The sequence below is a fragment of the Chelonoidis abingdonii genome, chromosome 4 (assembly GCF_003597395.2).
Source record: "Chelonoidis abingdonii isolate Lonesome George chromosome 4, CheloAbing_2.0, whole genome shotgun sequence".
NCBI classification, from domain to species: Eukaryota; Metazoa; Chordata; order Testudines; family Testudinidae; genus Chelonoidis; species Chelonoidis abingdonii.
Window position 1 is genome coordinate 666788 of NC_133772.1, and position 16494 is coordinate 683281.

A 16494-nucleotide genomic window follows, 5' to 3' on the forward strand; every position below is an offset into this window, starting at 1 on the left:
CCCCCCGGCTCCCGCTCCAGCCCCAGGGCCTGCTGGGAGTGTTTTCTTCTCTCTCTTCTCCTGTCCAGAGCGTTCTTGTAGCTTCCATCAGTTTCCCCCCTTCCCCGCTCTCCTTGAGGATCATGAGAGTCTGCATGGGAGGGGCTGGGATTTGGAGGTAGTTTCTATAGTGGGTGGTGAGGGGGGGGCTACTCCAGTGGCTAATTTTCTTCCTTCTCCTGTAGCCACCATGGCTCTGGTGTCCGCTGACTCGCGCATTGCGGAGCTCCTGGGAGAGCTGCACCAGCTCATCAAACAGACGCAGGTAACGTGGCCCCGGGGGTATTCTCAACATGCCCTGGGCTGGTGGGAACTCAGGGCTGAGGGGCCTTCTGTCATCCTCTCGGCTTCCAGAAGTGGGATGCCTCCTTGTTCTCTGGGATTGACTGGGGAGCCCTTCCAGCCCCAGAGGACTTTGGGACAAGGGAGTCGGGTTAGGGGAACCATCTCCTTTGGTTGGTGGTGGGCCTTGGACCACCTGCCCCTTCTCTGTGACAGGGAGGCAGAGGCCACCACCCCTTATCCCCTTCTCTCTCTGCCCCCAGGAGGAGCGATCGCGGAGTGAGCACAACTTAGTCAACATCCAGAAAACTCATGAGCGGATGCAGACAGAGAACAAGAGTGAGTGTGGGGGCTGGGAGCCAGGACTCCTGGGTTCTTTCCCAGGCTCTGGGATGGGAGTGGGGTCTAATGAGTCAGAGCAGGGGATAGGGGCACTCGGAGCCAGGACTCCTGTGTATCAGGCTGTCCTGCAGTGACTTGAGCGTGGGTACCAACCTCAAGGCAGACTGTTCTGAACCAGGGCCCAAACCTCAAATTGGATGGGAGTTCTGAACTTACATTTCACCAACCAAGTATTGAATATAAGCCCCTCTGACACTGACACAGCTTCGCCATGGAGCCATGGACAGCCCCCTGGGGTGCTCCAGTCTGTCCCCGAATCACAGCAACATTCAGGTTCCTCCCTGTCCCAAAGGACCAGTCACTCACCCCAGGTCAGCTCCATCTTAGATCTCATCCCAGAGACAGCGTTGTAGTCAGTCCTACAACAAGCCAGCTCCAGGTTATTAAGCAGGGAGTTACTTCGCAAGTAATGCTGGGCCGCACTTCAAGTGCTGCACAGGATCTTTTCAGGGGAAATAAGGCAAAACGCCACATCTATTAGTCCTCATTAATAGATGTATTGCTATCGTACGCATAAGATACATATATATATATACACACATTACACTTATGCACACACAAACACACTTTGTCGTCTTGTTGTTACCAATTAGTTGTTCCCCCTAATTGCACTGGCCAGGTGAGTTAGTTGGGGGAGGGGGTGGAGCTGGACTTCTGCGGATCCGGATCGATGCTCCCATGTTGACAAGACAAGACCCGGGGGGCTCTGCAAGACACCTCACCTTTATAGCAGCTTCCCTCTCATGCAAATCTGTACCAGATTCAAAATCTGTGTCTGTGGCCGTTGGGCCTTTGTGCTGCTTCCTTCTGGGGATTGTCCCAATGCTGAACAGAGGGTGTTTCCAAAAGCAGGTGCTGGCTTCTAACCCCCAAGGGCGTCAGTGTCTCTGCTCCTCTTTAAGGAGCCCACTTGACAGGTCTTACTGTCCTTGGGTCTGGCTCCCAGCCCCTCTCCAAGGGTTGCAGCTGTTGCCTTCCCACCTTGCTCAGTCACACCTTGTTCATTCAACAGTGCAATTGATTAAGGGAGTTGGGGGGGCGATCTTATCTCCTCTGAGCAAAAAGCTTGGCTCAGTCACTTGTGTCATCACCAGTGCAATTGATTAAGGGAGTTGGGGGCGATTCTATCTTCTCTGAAGCAAAAAGGCATTTTTTCTTCTACTTTAGCTGTCTTAGGGCTTAACATTGTTCCCAGGCTTAACACAAAGTTCTCGAGAAGTTTTTCTACACAGGGATTTGTATCTTAGTACAGGATTTATACAAACACATACGAGTTCCAGTCAAGTTCCCAAAGCGGACAGAGTTCCTATTGAGAAGCCGCGCTCTGCATGGCCATTGGGTACCCGAGGCTGAACACCTGACATTCACTACCCCAAACCAGACTGACTCCAGACATGCTGAGCTGGCACCTGCGTGCCCCATCACACACCTACATCATCACGGACCCTCCTGAATATGCCCCAAGCTCCCCCACCTATCATGTGCTACAGTTCGTCCTTTGGTGTGCCTGTTCCACATTTCGACTGCTTGCAGAGTCAGCAGCAGTGTAACTGCCTGTTAGTCCCTTTGTCGGTGCAACCCGATTGGCGTTAGTGCGCCTGTTATAGGTGATGTGGGGAATGACACTATCGCTAACCCCCTCGCAAACCTTGGTAATAGCTGCCAGACCAGTAAAGGGATTGGACCTGAGTCTTGGTTCGTGGGTGAGCCAGCTCGAATGGCTTCTACCTTCAAGGGTCTTAGAATCATAACTGGAAGGGACCTCGAGAGGTCGTTAGTCCAGTCCCCTGTACTCAGGGCAGGGGCTATTATTAGGCCATTCTGACAGGTGTTTGGAGATTTTAACAGCAGGTAGACAATGATGGAGATTCCACAAACCTCCCTGGGCATTTATTCCAGTGTTTAACCACCTGAATGTGGTAGGAAGTTTTTTCCTAATGTTCAACCTAAACCTCCTTTGCGTCAATTTCAGCCAGTGCTTCTTTGTCCTTGTCCTCAGCGGGGCTAAGAACAATTCTTCTCCTCCCTCCTCCTTGTAACAACCTTGGACATACATGAAAACTGTTCTCCTGTCCCCCTGGGTCTGCTCAAACCCAGTGCTGTCAATCTCCCCTCACACCTCCCCTTTTCTAGCCCTTTCAGCATTTGTGTTGCTCTTCCCTGGACTCTGTCCAGTTTGTCCACATCCTTCCTGCAACGTGGCCCCCAGTACTGGACACAACCCTCCAGCTGAGGCTGGAGCAGAGCAGAAGAATTATTTCTTGTGTCCTGCTCACAACACTCCTGCTGATGCAGCCCAGAATGATGTTCGCTTTTGTTGCGGCACCGTCACACTGGTGCCTCCTATTTAGCTTGTGATCCACTCTGACCCCCAGATCCCTTCCCGCAGTTCTCCTTCCTAGGGGGTCATTGCCCATTGCGTGGGTGCAACTGACTGTTCCTTCCTGAGTGCAGCACTTTGCATTTGTCCTGATTGAACTTCATCCTCTTTACTTCAGGCCGTTTCTCCAGTTTGGCCAGATCATTTTGAATTTTGATCCTATCCTCTAAAGCACTTGCAACCCCTCCCAGCTTGGTATTGTCTGCAAACTTTTTGCGTGTACTCTCTCTGCCATTATCTAAATCATTGATGAAGATACTGAACAGAACCGGACCCAGAACTGATCTCTGCGGGACCCCACTCGTTCTGCCCTCCCAGCATGACTGTGACCACTGATAGTGACTCTCTGGGAACTGTTTTTTCCAACTAGTTTTTCACCCACCTTATTGTAGCTCCGTTTAGGTTGCATTTCCCTAGTTTGTTTATGAGAAGATTATGCAAGACAGTATCCAAAGCTTCACTAAAGTCAAGATGTACCACATCTACCGCTTCCCCCCGTCCACTAGGCTTGTCACCCTGTCACAGAAAGCTGTCAGCTTGGTTTGACACGATTTGTTTTTGACAAATCCAGGCTGACTGTTACTTATCACCTGATTATCTTCTAGATGTTTGCAGCCGAGCCCACTGCCCACCCTGTGTCCTAAGTGAGGTACCTCTGTGGCCCCTGGGTTGCATGTGGACAGCTGGCTTCTCTAAGCCTCTGCAATACAATTCCTGCATTGGCCAGAGGGTCCGCCAGGAGTCACTAAACATAGCCGGGTTGTCTCCGTAGGGCCTTGAGAAGCTCTGTGATCCCTGCAGCACCTCCTTGACAAGCCTCTGGAAGGTGGCCCCCATATTAATTAACCCAGAAGGCATAACCCTAAACTCCTACAGGCCAGACTCTGCTCTGAAAGCTGATTTTGCCTGGGCAGCACTGCTAAAGGAATTTGCCAGTACACTGGAGTCAAAACCAGAGTGCTTCTGAATCTTGAACCCCCCGTTAGATCCAGCAGGTCCTTTATCGAGAGTGTGGGGTACAGGTCAGGTTGGGTGACAGTGGTCACCAATCCAAAATCCACACACAACCTCGTGTGTTTAGGCCTTTTAGGTACCTTCAACACTGGAGACGCCCAGGGCTTTTTGATTCAGTCACCCCCACCTCCAGTGTGCGGTCCACCTCCTCCTGAATGCATCTTTGTGTCACCCCTTTGGCACTGTTACCCACACACTCTAGGGCACCCACCCTTCCCTTCCATGAGCTCAATGCAGAACCCGGTTAATTTAGGCGCCCCCCCCTACCCCCTTCCATGAGCTCAATGCAGAACCCGGTTAATTTAGGCGCCCCCCCCTACCCCCTTCTCGGGGCTCCAGGTGAAGGCCCCCCTTTAACGTTCCTGGCAACCCCACTGCCACGTTCTCCAGGCAAAGCCGTCTGCCCTTACCCTACTCAGGAACTCAGAGTGAAGGCGCTCCCCCTTACCCTGTTCTTGAGGCAAAGGCAACCCACCTTGTCAGGTTTGTTAAAGAGCCTTACACAGTAATATCCTTAACCTCTGTTTAAGAGCTCTTACCAAACCAGAATGTTACACGGCGCACACAGCGCGCACCCGCTCAATAAGTGCACAAACGTTTCTTGGTGGCCAGTCAGGATAATCACCGGGGACTCGTTCCTGCCTGCAATTCAGGCAGTCTGAGTCCGGCAGCTCTGAACATCTGGGGAGGGCTGGACTGCGTCAGAAAACTTCCGTTTGACCCCGTGTATACGTGAACTTCGAGTACCTGCTAGCGGCCGGAACAGTCGGGAATCCGAAGTGCTACAATAGCGCATTTTCCCCCATCCCACCTTTACCAAACAGTCCTACCCAGTCCAGACCCCAGCACTAGCTGGGCTGGAACAGTCAGGAACTGAAATCGACTACAAAGCAGCGTTTTTCCCCCAGCCCAGCCCCGGTACGAACCGAGTTCTAATCCAGTTGTCGAGTGCCTGGGGCTTCTAGCCTGGGGCCGGGGTGCCGGCTGGCTCTGAGCTCGTCCCGCTGCCGGGGACGCGACCCTCCGGGGGGGTTCCGAGCTCCCGTGGGCCAGACTGTACCCCTGAGATCTCCTCCCAGCCCTTGGGGCGGGCTCTTACCCCTGAGCCTCCCCAGCTGGGGCCAGGACTGCTGGCCCTGAGCTCTCTCAGCCTGGCGGCTTGCCCCTGAGCTCTCCCAAGCTGGCAGGACCTGGGCCAGTTTTGTGGCGCGCCCTGAAGCTCTCCCCAGCCTGGGCCGGGGCGTGGCCCCTGAGCTCTCCCACCTGGCGGGGCTCGCTTACCCCTGGCTTCCACCAGCCTGGGCGCTGCTGTACCCCCTGAGACTCGCTGGCGGATGCTGGCGCCCTGAGCTTCCGCAGCCTGGTCCGCTGGGCCGCACTGATCTCTCCCCAGCTGGGGCGGGCGCTGGGCCCCCTGAGCCATCCCCAGCATGGGGACCGGGGCCGCTGGGCCCCCTGAGCTTCTCCCCAGCCTGGGCCGTATTATAGCAGTTAAGTCCCAATTCTGCAATCTTAGCATACCACAGTGTGGATCGCTGAACCTGCCAAAGCTTAACCTTACCAGCTTGATCTGATACGCTGCCACCAGACAGGAATTATGCTGCACTCACTCTGGTTCACCAAAAACCTTCGCCTGGGGCCCACGAGACTCGATCCGTGGTCTTAACAAAGGAAATAACACTTCCTTCCTGCTCTTTACTCCCAGATTTCCCGCTTCAATCTTGAAACACAAACCCCGAGAGATTAAGTATTCTCCCCCTTCAAACCAGAGCGCTTATGCAGAATTCAACTAGTCAAATCTAACGCACAAGAGATTCCCTCCTCCCTTCGTTCCTTACCTTAACCAGAAAAAACTCAAACAGGTTTTTAAAAAGAAAGCTTTAATAAACAGAAAGAAAAAGACATAAAAGATGGTTCGCTATCAAGAGTACAATAAATACAGTCAATATGCTTAAAAGAAAAGATTAATAAACGCTCTTATCCAAAAAGAGAGTACAATTTAAAACATTCCAGCAACTACACACATGATAAATACAAAAAACAATATTAAAGCCTGTTGTTTTTTACCTTTGTATCAACGCTTTGAAATTAAGATTAGAACTGAGATAGAAATCACTCTCAGCCGAGAGAGCACAGACAGAACAAAGAACCCACACAAAAACTTCCACTCCCTGAGCTTTGAAAAATCCGGTTTCCTGATTGGTCCTCTGGTCAGGTGTGTGGTTCCCTTTGTTAACCCTTTACAGGTAAAAGAAACATTAACCCTTAGCTATCTGTTGCGCTGTGCCCCCTGAGCTCTCCCCAGCCTGGGGCCGGGGGGCCGCTGGGCCCCCTGAGCTCTCCCCGGCCTGGGGCCAGGGCCCCACTGTACCCCCTGAGCTCTCCCCGGCCTGGGGCCAGGGCCCCACTGTACCCCCTGAGCTCTCCCCGGTCTGGGGCCGGGGGGCCCCCTGAGCTCTCCCCGGCCTGGGGCCGCTGGGCCCCCTGAGCTCTCCCCGGCCTGGGGCTGGGGTGCGCTGGGCCCCCTGAGCTCTCCCCGGCTTGGGGCCACTGGGCCCCGTGAGCTCTCCCCGGCCTGGGGCTGGGGTGCACTGTGCCCCCTGAGCTCTCCCCGGCCTGGGGCCGCTGGGCCCCCTGAGCTCTCCCCGGTCTGGGGCCGCTGGGCCCCCTGAGCTCTCCCCGGCCTGGGGCTGGGGTCCACTGGGCCTCCTGAGCTCTCCCCGGCCTGGGGCCGCTGTGCCCCTTGAGCTCTCCCTAGCCTGGGGCTGGGGTGCACTGTGCCCCTGAGCTCTCCCCAACCTGGGGCTGGGGTGCACGGTGCCTCCTGAGCTCTGCCCAGCCTGGGGCTGGGGGGCCGCTGGGCCCCCGAGCTCTGCCCAGCCTGGGGCTGGGGGGCCACTGAGCCCCCCGAGCTCTGCCCAGCCTGCGCTGTCTCTCGCAATGCCCTGCTAGTGACCAGCAGCAACCCCTCCAGGTGCTGTTATCACTCTGCCCATCCACATGTGGAGCCCCACACCCAGCATGGATGCTCCCAGAGCCACTTCCTAATCACACAGAGAGAGGCACCTGCCAAATGCCCCCAGCCTCCTGCCTCAGGAACATACCCTCTTGCACTGCTCACGCTGGGCAGTGCAGATTTATTCATTGGGTCCCCACCTCATCGATGGAAAGTGGACGTACACCAGCCTCTGTGACCTGAGCAGACTGACGAGAAACTTCCTACAAACTAACTGGTAAAGATAAACAGTAAAAAAATGTACTGGCTACAAAAGATTGATTTTAAGTGATTCTAAGAGAGGCAAAAAGTCAGAGTTAGTTACCAAAGGAAACAAAACAAGCGCAGTCTAAATCTCAAGCCTGTAAGACATGAGGCAGTGTTTAGATCCTGCGTTTCTCACCCCATGGCATACTGCAGTTCATAATATACAGGTTTCACCCTTGAAGCCTGGGCCTGTCCCCCTTGTTGGAGTCTTCTGAGTGCCCTTGTTGCTTGCAGCATAGGTGGGGGCGGGAGAAAGACCCAACATGGGGCCCCTGTGTCTGTTTTACACCCTCAGTCCATGTGCTTGGGACACACGAGTCCAGGCCTGTCTGGGACATTGCTGAGTCCCCAGGCCAGGCGGAGCAATTCTCCCGGTGGGGCCTCATGCAGGGGAGTCATTGCATCCTAGCTCCCTTGCTGGACAATGGCTGGTGATGGTTGTTCGACACCCACCCAGGCATTGTTACTTTCCTTGCTGTTGCCTCTGAGGAGCTGATACCTGGCGATTCTCCAACTCACAGCGTGTTTCACACACTCTCCTAACTTCACCTGCACTAATGAGGCACCTATTTCGATAACAGGGGCTCTCAAACTTCATTGCACTGCGACGCCCTCCTGGCAACAGAAATTATTACGTGACCCCAGGAAGGGGGACCAAAGCGTGAGCCCAGCCGCCCGGCACAGGGGGGCCTGTAACCTGAGCCCTCGGGCTTGGGCTGTGGCCCAGACTCCAGCAAATCTAACGCCTGCCCCGGGGACCCCATTAAATCAGAGTCCTGACCCGCTTTGGCGTACCGCCTCCCGGGTTGAGAGAACCGTACCTCGCGTGGCATGCTTTACCTGCAATATCACAGTTCTAGCGAATGAATGAGGGGAGCCAGGGCACTCCCCCCGAGGTATCTGTGTCACACCAATCAGACCCACCACCTTAGCTGAGTTAAATCTTGCAAAATTAGTTATGCAGCTGTCATGGACTCCCAGGCCCCGGGCGCTCTCAGCTCCATACGGCCCCTGGGAGTAACCTCCTTCGGTGTGACATCCCTCCATGAAGGCTGCTCTCTCTCTTTGGGGCTAGACCCTCTGTCCCTGCCACCTCCTTGGAGTGCACCTCATTGAGCCTTCAGCATGCTTGGTTCTCGTCGTGGGCACCCGCAGGGAGTCCACTCACTCGGGGCCCCCACCCCCAGAGAAGCGATGCCGCCGATCTCTAGCCTGCAGTGACTCAGGCAGCATAACACAGGAGGTTTAGTGAACATCTGAACCCAGCCCAGGCAGGTCTCAAGGCCCTTGGGCCTGGCCAGTCTCAGCACCATCGAGCTGGGTCTATCCCTGTCCCCACAGGCTCTGGCTACTCGCTCCCCCCTAGTCCAGCAGCCCCTCCTTCTGGCCGACCATCCTTCACCAGCCATGGATGTTTCCCTGTTAACAGACGTGTTCTTTGGCCTCTGCCCCTCTGCAACATTTCTTTCTATACCGTTAAAGTGCTCATTAATCCTTTTCTGCCTAACGCAGTATCCTCCTTTTTTAACACAATACACAGCGCTAGCCACAAGACAGACAGACATGCACGCAACACAATCTTCATCACAACAGTAGATCTGTGGGATTCTGGGCTGCTTTTCAGCTGGCACCAGCTTTTCCTGAAGCTCTGAAAGACACAACGAAAATGTTTCTACCCCCTTTAGAGGGTGGCAGATTATTGCTTAAAATACCCCTTCCTTTTACAAATCTCCTTCCTGGCTGCAGGCAAACAGAGGAATTACCCCCATGCTTCCCTGTGCTTTGTTCTCTAGGCAGGGGACTTATCCCACTGATTAGTCATGACATTCATGACGGGGCGTACCTCAGGTTCCCTTTCTATACAGCAGGACAGGTTTGTAATGTTTCTGTGCTGTGCCAAGCTTTCTGTACGTAGTCACAGGTAATAGCTGAGCAGCATTAGTAGCGTAAAGCTTCTTAACATGCGGTGTGTTCCCAGTAACCGTTTCTAGCGTGCTTACAGGTTTCTCCCAAACTTGTACACATCATACATTGTTCCCGGGTTACTCGTTAACATGACGTTTATCCAGTGTTTAACCTTAACAACAACATGACAAGTGGGTGTGTATAGGTGTCTTGCTATACTGCGCTGTTTCTTTAGACAATCCCTCTCTGAGGCCCGTGTGCTCAATACCCTCTTGGAATCTTAGCCTCGGCTTTAATATAATTCTCTCCATGGGGTTGAGCGGGTGCGTTTTTAAGGGATGGTTAACCTGTCCCTCAGTATCAGGACTGACGTGTTTCCCACCTCCCTTTCCTGAAGGGTCAGAACCTGAGCCCTGCTTGAATGCTGGCCAGGTGCCTCCCTTACCCGCACCCCCGTGTGCTGCCATCGAGGGCAGTTCTCTTCTTGCCCTGTCAGCTCGGTCATTTCCGTCAGCACACACACCACTGGCTCTTGCTTTTCCTTGGAGATTCTGAAAACTAAAATGAACAATTTCTAGCTGCCTTCCATGCTTCCAATTGTGAGGAGTGGAACCATTTTAATCATGGCTTGTTTTGCTGCTTTAACGCTCCCCCCGCGCCCCCCCCACCCCCCCGGTATGCTGTTGGTCTGGCCTTTTTCCACTGCCTTGTTGTCTTTTGCCGCTTCTCCGGTATGCACTGCACGTGTCGTGGGAAAATGCACGTTCCTTCCCTGGCTGCACTTGTATAACATTATAGTAGCCGTAGCCATTTTTACAGACGGTGTAACTGTTTCCTTTGTGCTCACGGCGTTTTCATGGACCCTTAGCAAAGGGACAGTCTGATTACTCACAGCCACCTTAAGGCTCAGTGTTCCTGACTTTGCTGCGGTGTGCACCTCACCCCCACTGGTGCTCCAGAGAGGCACTCTTCCTGTCATTACCGCAGCTTTTAGTTGCTGTTTTGTTACCAAACAAGAAAAAAGGATCCAGAATCTCTCCCCATTCTCCTGGTTCTGGCTGCCCCTGCCACATGCTCTGGTCCTTATTTAAAACAATATTAAACTTTATAAAGTATAGAAGTACCCAAAGGTAATAAGTGGCAAAAGTGTCTGTCAGTTTTGCAGCTTTGAATGAGAGATCAAATGGATTTTTAGTGGCATTGTTTAAAACAAACAAAACCAATTTCATCCTGAACCTACAGAACAGGCTTTACAAAGCAGGAGTGTCGGTTTAGGTCCTTTTATACACACACTCTTGTTCTTAACAGTTACTGTTACACAGCTGTGCACAGATTACGTTCCCTTTTAGACATTTGCAGGTGGTTAAGTTTCAATGGAAACCCCTTATGTTCTTTTAGTGATTGCGACTAAACTGTCCATAGTCAAATGATTGAAATCAGATTGTCTCTCTGCCTGCAGTAGTTATTCACAATGGATTGTTTACAGACCATTTCCTTGGGAAAAGGGCCCATTTTCCTTCAGAATGGCTGCAAAGAAATCAAGAATTCTCTTCCTATAACATGTTCCTGCTTTAACATTTCCACAAAGTTCAACTGCTTAATCCGCCCCCCGCCCCTCACCCGCCGTTAACTTCTCACTCTCTTTCCTTGAATCACTTATCTCCCAGTGACACCTGCATCAAGCCAGATATCACCATTCCACTATCATCCCAGGAGTCTGTGTGGTCCCAGCATGTGCTCCTCTTACTCCTGTCACTATGCCCAGCATGTTTTCCGGTCTCTCTCCATTGCCTGCCTGCTTGTCAGGGCCCGATCCTGCTGTCTCGCAGAACCATCCCTCCCCTTGGACACAGGCCTCGTCCCACTACCTATTTAGCGGGGGGGGGGGGGGGGGGAAGGGTTCCTCAACTAGCCCCCAGCCCTCCTGGTCCCTTTTCTTCCTTCTCGTTCTCTCTTGTTGTTCCTGGGAGGTCATTCTGCCAGGAAGGTGGCGATCCTTTCTGTCAGAAGGCACCAGTACTCTGCTGTTACTTATTGTATTAGACTCTTATCTGTTCAGTCCAAAACACCTTATGCTGCCCGCATTGGCCAACACATCGGTTACCCACACACTCCTGTAGCCTTCTGTGGGCTCAAGGCGTGACCCAGTTAATTGAGGCACCGCTGACCTGGGCTTTGGGTGAAAGACACTACCCTTACCGTGTTCCTAGGGCTCAGGGTAATCTGCAGGTTTGTGGGGCCCTTTGGCAGTGAAAGGGCCTCACACCGTAATATCATTAACCTCTGTTCATCACCACTTACCAACACAGAATGTGCCCTCGGCGCGTACGCCACTCACCATACCCTGGCGTTGTTCCAGAGAACTTCCCTTTGGACCCCAGTGTATACCGTGAAACTTGAGACCTGCTTAGCTGGGCCGGAACCAGTCGGGAACTGAAGTGCTACAAAGCAGCGTTTTTCCCCCAGCCCAGCCCTTACCAAACAGTCCTTACCCAGTCAGACCCCAGCACCTTAGCTGGGCCGGAACCAGTCGGGAACTGAAGTGCTACAAAGCTGCATTTTTCCCCCAGCCCAGCCGTTACCAAACAGTCCTTACCCAGTCAGACCCCAGCACCTTAGCTGGGCCGGAACCAGTCGGGAACTGAAGTGCTACAAAGCAGCATTTTTCCCCCAGCCCAGCCCTTACCAAACAGTCCTTACTCAGTCAGACCCCAGCACTGTAGCTGATTTAAATCTTGCAAAATTAGTTACATCACAGACAGAAACTATCAAAGAACCAGACCGAAACTCTAAGTTAAACACTAGAGAAGTGGGAGGCAGTACAGCAAAAGAATAGAAGTAGAGATTTCACAATCCTGGCTGTTGGCGGGGTGGGTCCTTGCCAGACAGACGCTGTCAAACAAAGTTTTCTTCAAGCATCTTAAGCTCAGTTTCTTTCGCTGGTGATGCTGGGCACCGTTAGCACAGGAGCCTTCTGTGCAGCACCATATGACATTGGTTTAATGGAATTTAGAGGGAATGTGAGGATGTGACTTTCTGCCTCTTAGCTCGTGGCTGCCTGCTGCTGCTTACTGCAGAAAAAGGCCTCAGCCCTTATAGTCCGGCTTGCCCTGCTCCCTGGAGCACACTGCTTGGTTAGTTACAGCTGGCCGCTCGGAAAGGCCCTCCCTGTGCTATAGCAAGGGGGCCCACATCGCCTGCTTTTGGGTTGGGTGCAAACCCTCCCAGATCTCCGGGCAGTCTCCTCCTTACCCCCGCTGGCCAGATCCCTCACCAGCCCAACAAGTCAGGTTCTCCCCCATCTGCCTCCCATCCCACTGCCATACTCTGTTTGCACAGCTGCCCTGCGGTGGGGTGTCCTTGCATCATGTGACCTCGTTCACTTGCTCTGTCGCCTCAAAAGGTCTCTCCCAGCAATCCTGCATCTCGTTCTTCCTCACTGGAATCAACGAGGCCTGGCTGCAGCCTGCCTAGTAGGCCGTGCTCTCCGGGACGCCTGGCTCCTAGCAGGTTCTGATGCACCAGGTCCTTCACAGCCTTCACGTTCTCTTGAAAAGGCAGGACCGGCTCCCCACAGGCCGTCCTGTCTCCTCCGTGCTGCCTTCCAACGAGCCTCCCATGAAACCTAGGGGTCTCCTCGCCTTTGTCTCGTGAAGGAGATTCACACTCGCAGCCATGAGTCACTCCAGACAGCGGGGCAGTCTCCCGTCAGGCTGTCAGAAAACAGGGCAGGCCCCTCAAAATGGGGGTGTGGTTCTGTCATTAGATTTCACCAAGCCAGTGACAACTGTGCGCTCCTGGATCACTCCATTCCCATGGAGCCATGGACAGTCCCCGTACGGACATCTTTCCACCCAGACACACAGGACTTGGTGACCCTGGTCGCTATACTAACATCACATCACATCAGGTCACTCCCAACCCTAGAGGGCCAGTCGCTCACCCCAACGGATACTCTTGATCTCACACAGAGGTTGTGCTGGCAGCCGATTTCTCTAGTAAACAAGTTAAGGGTTTATTAGCTCAGCGAAGGGAATGAGCTCTTGAGAGGTTAAAGCAGGTAAAACAGAGTAACAGATGAACCCAGGTTTGTAAGTCCAAAGCGATAGCAGAGATGTGGTGATCTGGGATTTTCCATGAGTCTTCCAAGGATACCCAGAGTAACTTTGGGGATCTGTCTCTTCCATGTGGAAGGCTTCCCTGTGAATGGCCAAACAGTTTCAAGGAATCTTTTATGCCTTTGCCCAGAAAGCTCGGTTCTGTTCCCACGTGGGCCTTCCTTGCCCAGCGGTACATGAGGAATGCAGACCGTGTCTGTGAATTCCCATTGAGAACTCAGTGGCCCTTGCTTTGAAGTTAGCAACCTTCTTCCTTTACATTTCCAAGGCTCCAGTCGCGTTTGGTGGGTGAACGTCACTACCGGGCTAGACGCTGTGTGCGTGGTAATGGAGTAGCCCACAACGAGCCTTCCTTAGTTTTCATGAAGTAAAGTACATTCACATCTCAGTGCTAACACACACTTTGGATGTGGGGTTAATTAAGTACAGGGATATACATAATCTAATGGATACCAATCAACAGGTTATAGATACGTGAAGACAAGAGCATTCACGTTCCCTTTGCACTCAATGAACATTAGTTCACTTAGTGTTTCTTTGGTGGTCACCCGCTACTGAATCAGCCTATTGACCTGAGCTGGCCTGTCAGCATCACAGAGATAAAAGGGGGTAAATCCCATAGGCTCTGCAGGGGATACTCCTGTACCCAAATAACAAATCAGGGAGCAACTAGCTGTAACATACAGCGTCCGCATAGACTTCAGCGCCCCATGGACTCTTTCCACCAACCACTAGTCACTGGGTGATAGCAGCAGCTTTCACATCCCTCGCTCCGCTCAACACCCGTCACTTTTTGAAAACTGCAGACATGAAATTTGCACCCGGTCCCACAAGATTTCCGAACTCGGCCAGAAACGGCGACTAGGGCAGTAGCCGCAGTTTCAACTTCTCTATCGGACAGACCTGGGGCTTCCGGGCACCTGGTGGCAGCACCCACCACTCCCAGTCGCTTTCTTTCCATTCCTGGGAGGGGTCCCACAATGCCCCCGGACCCTCTGGCAAACACCTTAGCAATAGGCAGTGGCTGCAGAGGTGCCCCACAGGGCCTGTAACCACTGGCGCTTCTGACACGACTTGTACCATGATTTTCACTGTCTCAAACACAAGGCCAGGAGCCTCATTTGAGCCTCGCATGTTTCTCTCCTCGCCTCAGCGTCCAGCACAGGGGCAGTCATGAGCCACGTGCAGCAGCTCAGTCCTGCCCTGATCAGGCCCAACACCTGCTTGCAAACCACAACAGGGTGCCTCTTCCCCTATGCACAGCAAACCTCGAAAAGCCGATGGTGACGTTATCCTGAGCCACCGTCCTCTCCCTGGACAGGGTCAGCCTGGTGAGTCTCCGTAAACTCCCTGGGATAAGAGCCGACTCTGGCAAAGCAGCGGACTCTCCAAACCCTCCCCTGGGGACAAACGGTTACTTTCTGCTAGCAAAGGCCTGAGGGCGTTTCTCCCCCCGCAGCCCTCCCTGCTGGCCACAGATAAGCCAGGAGAGGCAGAGCCAGACTTCTGGCTGCGAGTTCTGATATTACCCTGCTTAGATGTGGCTCCAGCGTCCTTACCTCATAAAACAGGAGTGGGAAGCAGATTCCTAATGCCCAGAATAATACCCCTGGAAAGTCCTCACGCTCCAGGTAAACCATGGCCAAAGGTAGAGATACAGAGCTCATATTTGTAAGTTTTTACCTATATTTCTCCCTTACCAAACTTCCCTTGACCAAAGTGACTTGGGGTGCGGTGTCCCTCCAGCTCTTACAATCTGTGCCATTTACCATAGCCCTCTTCATCAATTCTTCACACACACACCCTGGCTTGTTCTGGACAACTTCTTGGAGCAGCTGGTCCTGGAACCCCCGAGAGGAGATGCAATTCTTGGTGTGATCCTAAGTGGAGCCCAGGATCTGGTCCAAGAGGTCACCAGAGATGAACCACATGTACTTACATTTACCATTCTTTGGGGACAGGGAGGGAGGAATACCAAAGAAGCCCACCACAGGAGCAATAACTCAGAAAAGGAGAATACACAAGAACGAGGAAGCTAGTTACATGGAAATGAAAAGGAGTGAAATGCCTGCAAGCTGCGTGGAAACGTTTTAAACACACCATAATAGAGGCTCAAATTAAATGTGTACTCCAAATTGGAAAACCCAGTAAGCAGACCAAGAACTACCCCAATGACTAAACAACAGAATAAGAGAGGCAGGGAGAGGCGAAAAGATGCCCTTTCACCATTGGACGGTAAATCCGCTGGAGGAAATAGGAAGGAGCATGAACTCTGGCAAGTCAAGATTTTGTATTATTAGGCAGGCAAAAAAAAGAAAAAAAAAGAGGAATTTGAAGAGCAACTAGCAAAAGACACAAAACTAAAGTCCCTCAGCAGCAGGAAGCTGTGGGGCCAGTGGAGGATCACGGTGCTGAAGGGGCACTCGGGGAGGATAAGGCCGTTGGCTGCGGAGGCTGGGCGGGAGAGTCCCACACCTGAGCCATTCTGTTTAGGTGGCAGAGCCGAGGAGCTGCCCCACACTGAGGGGTCAATAGAGGGTTTGGAACAAATTGGTAAATGAAACAGCAGGAAGTCCCCAGGGCCAGCCGGGCTCAGCCAGGAGTTCGGCAGGAAATTGCAGAACTCCCACCCGTGATATGAGCTGTGGCTCAGCTCAGCCTCTGGCCCAGCCGCCTAGAGGCGAGCTAGTGAAGCACTGAGCGTCCAGAGGCGATCCTGGCAGTCACAGGCCAGGAAGCCTGACTTCCATATCAGGCAAACTGGTTGAATGAAGGGTCCAGGGAGGACGCAAGTCCCGGAAACCCCTCAGGGTGAGAGAGGGGAGGGGATTGGAAGGAAACCCAACCCTAACCCTGATAAAACCCCTATGTCTGCCACCCCTGGGGGGCCCCCAGCCAGAGAAAACCAAATGGTAGCAGGTGGGCGTGTGGATTGTGGGGTTTGGGGTTTTATGGGTGGGTTAGAGCAGGGGGGGCGGGGAGCCAGGACCCCTGGGTTCTCTCCCCAGCTCTGGGAAGGGAGTGGGGGCTGGTGGGTTAGAGCAGGGGGGGCTGGGAGCCAGGAATCCTGGGTTCTCTCCCCGGCTCTGGGA

The 16494-nt window shown here is 53.1% G+C and overlaps 1 protein-coding gene across 1 annotated transcript in view; it reads left to right on the forward strand.

Annotated features, from left to right (window-relative positions):
* The first annotated feature begins 195 nt into the window (after positions 1-195).
* SGF29 (SAGA complex associated factor 29) overlaps positions 196-16494 on the forward strand; it is a 21710-nt gene continuing 5411 nt past the window's right edge. Inside the window, exons 1-2 of the mRNA XM_075064676.1 lie at positions 196-304; positions 585-660. Of these exons, the coding sequence (XP_074920777.1) occupies positions 230-304; positions 585-660 (151 nt within the window). The 5' untranslated portion in view covers positions 196-229. The remainder of the gene's footprint in view (positions 305-584; positions 661-16494) is intronic.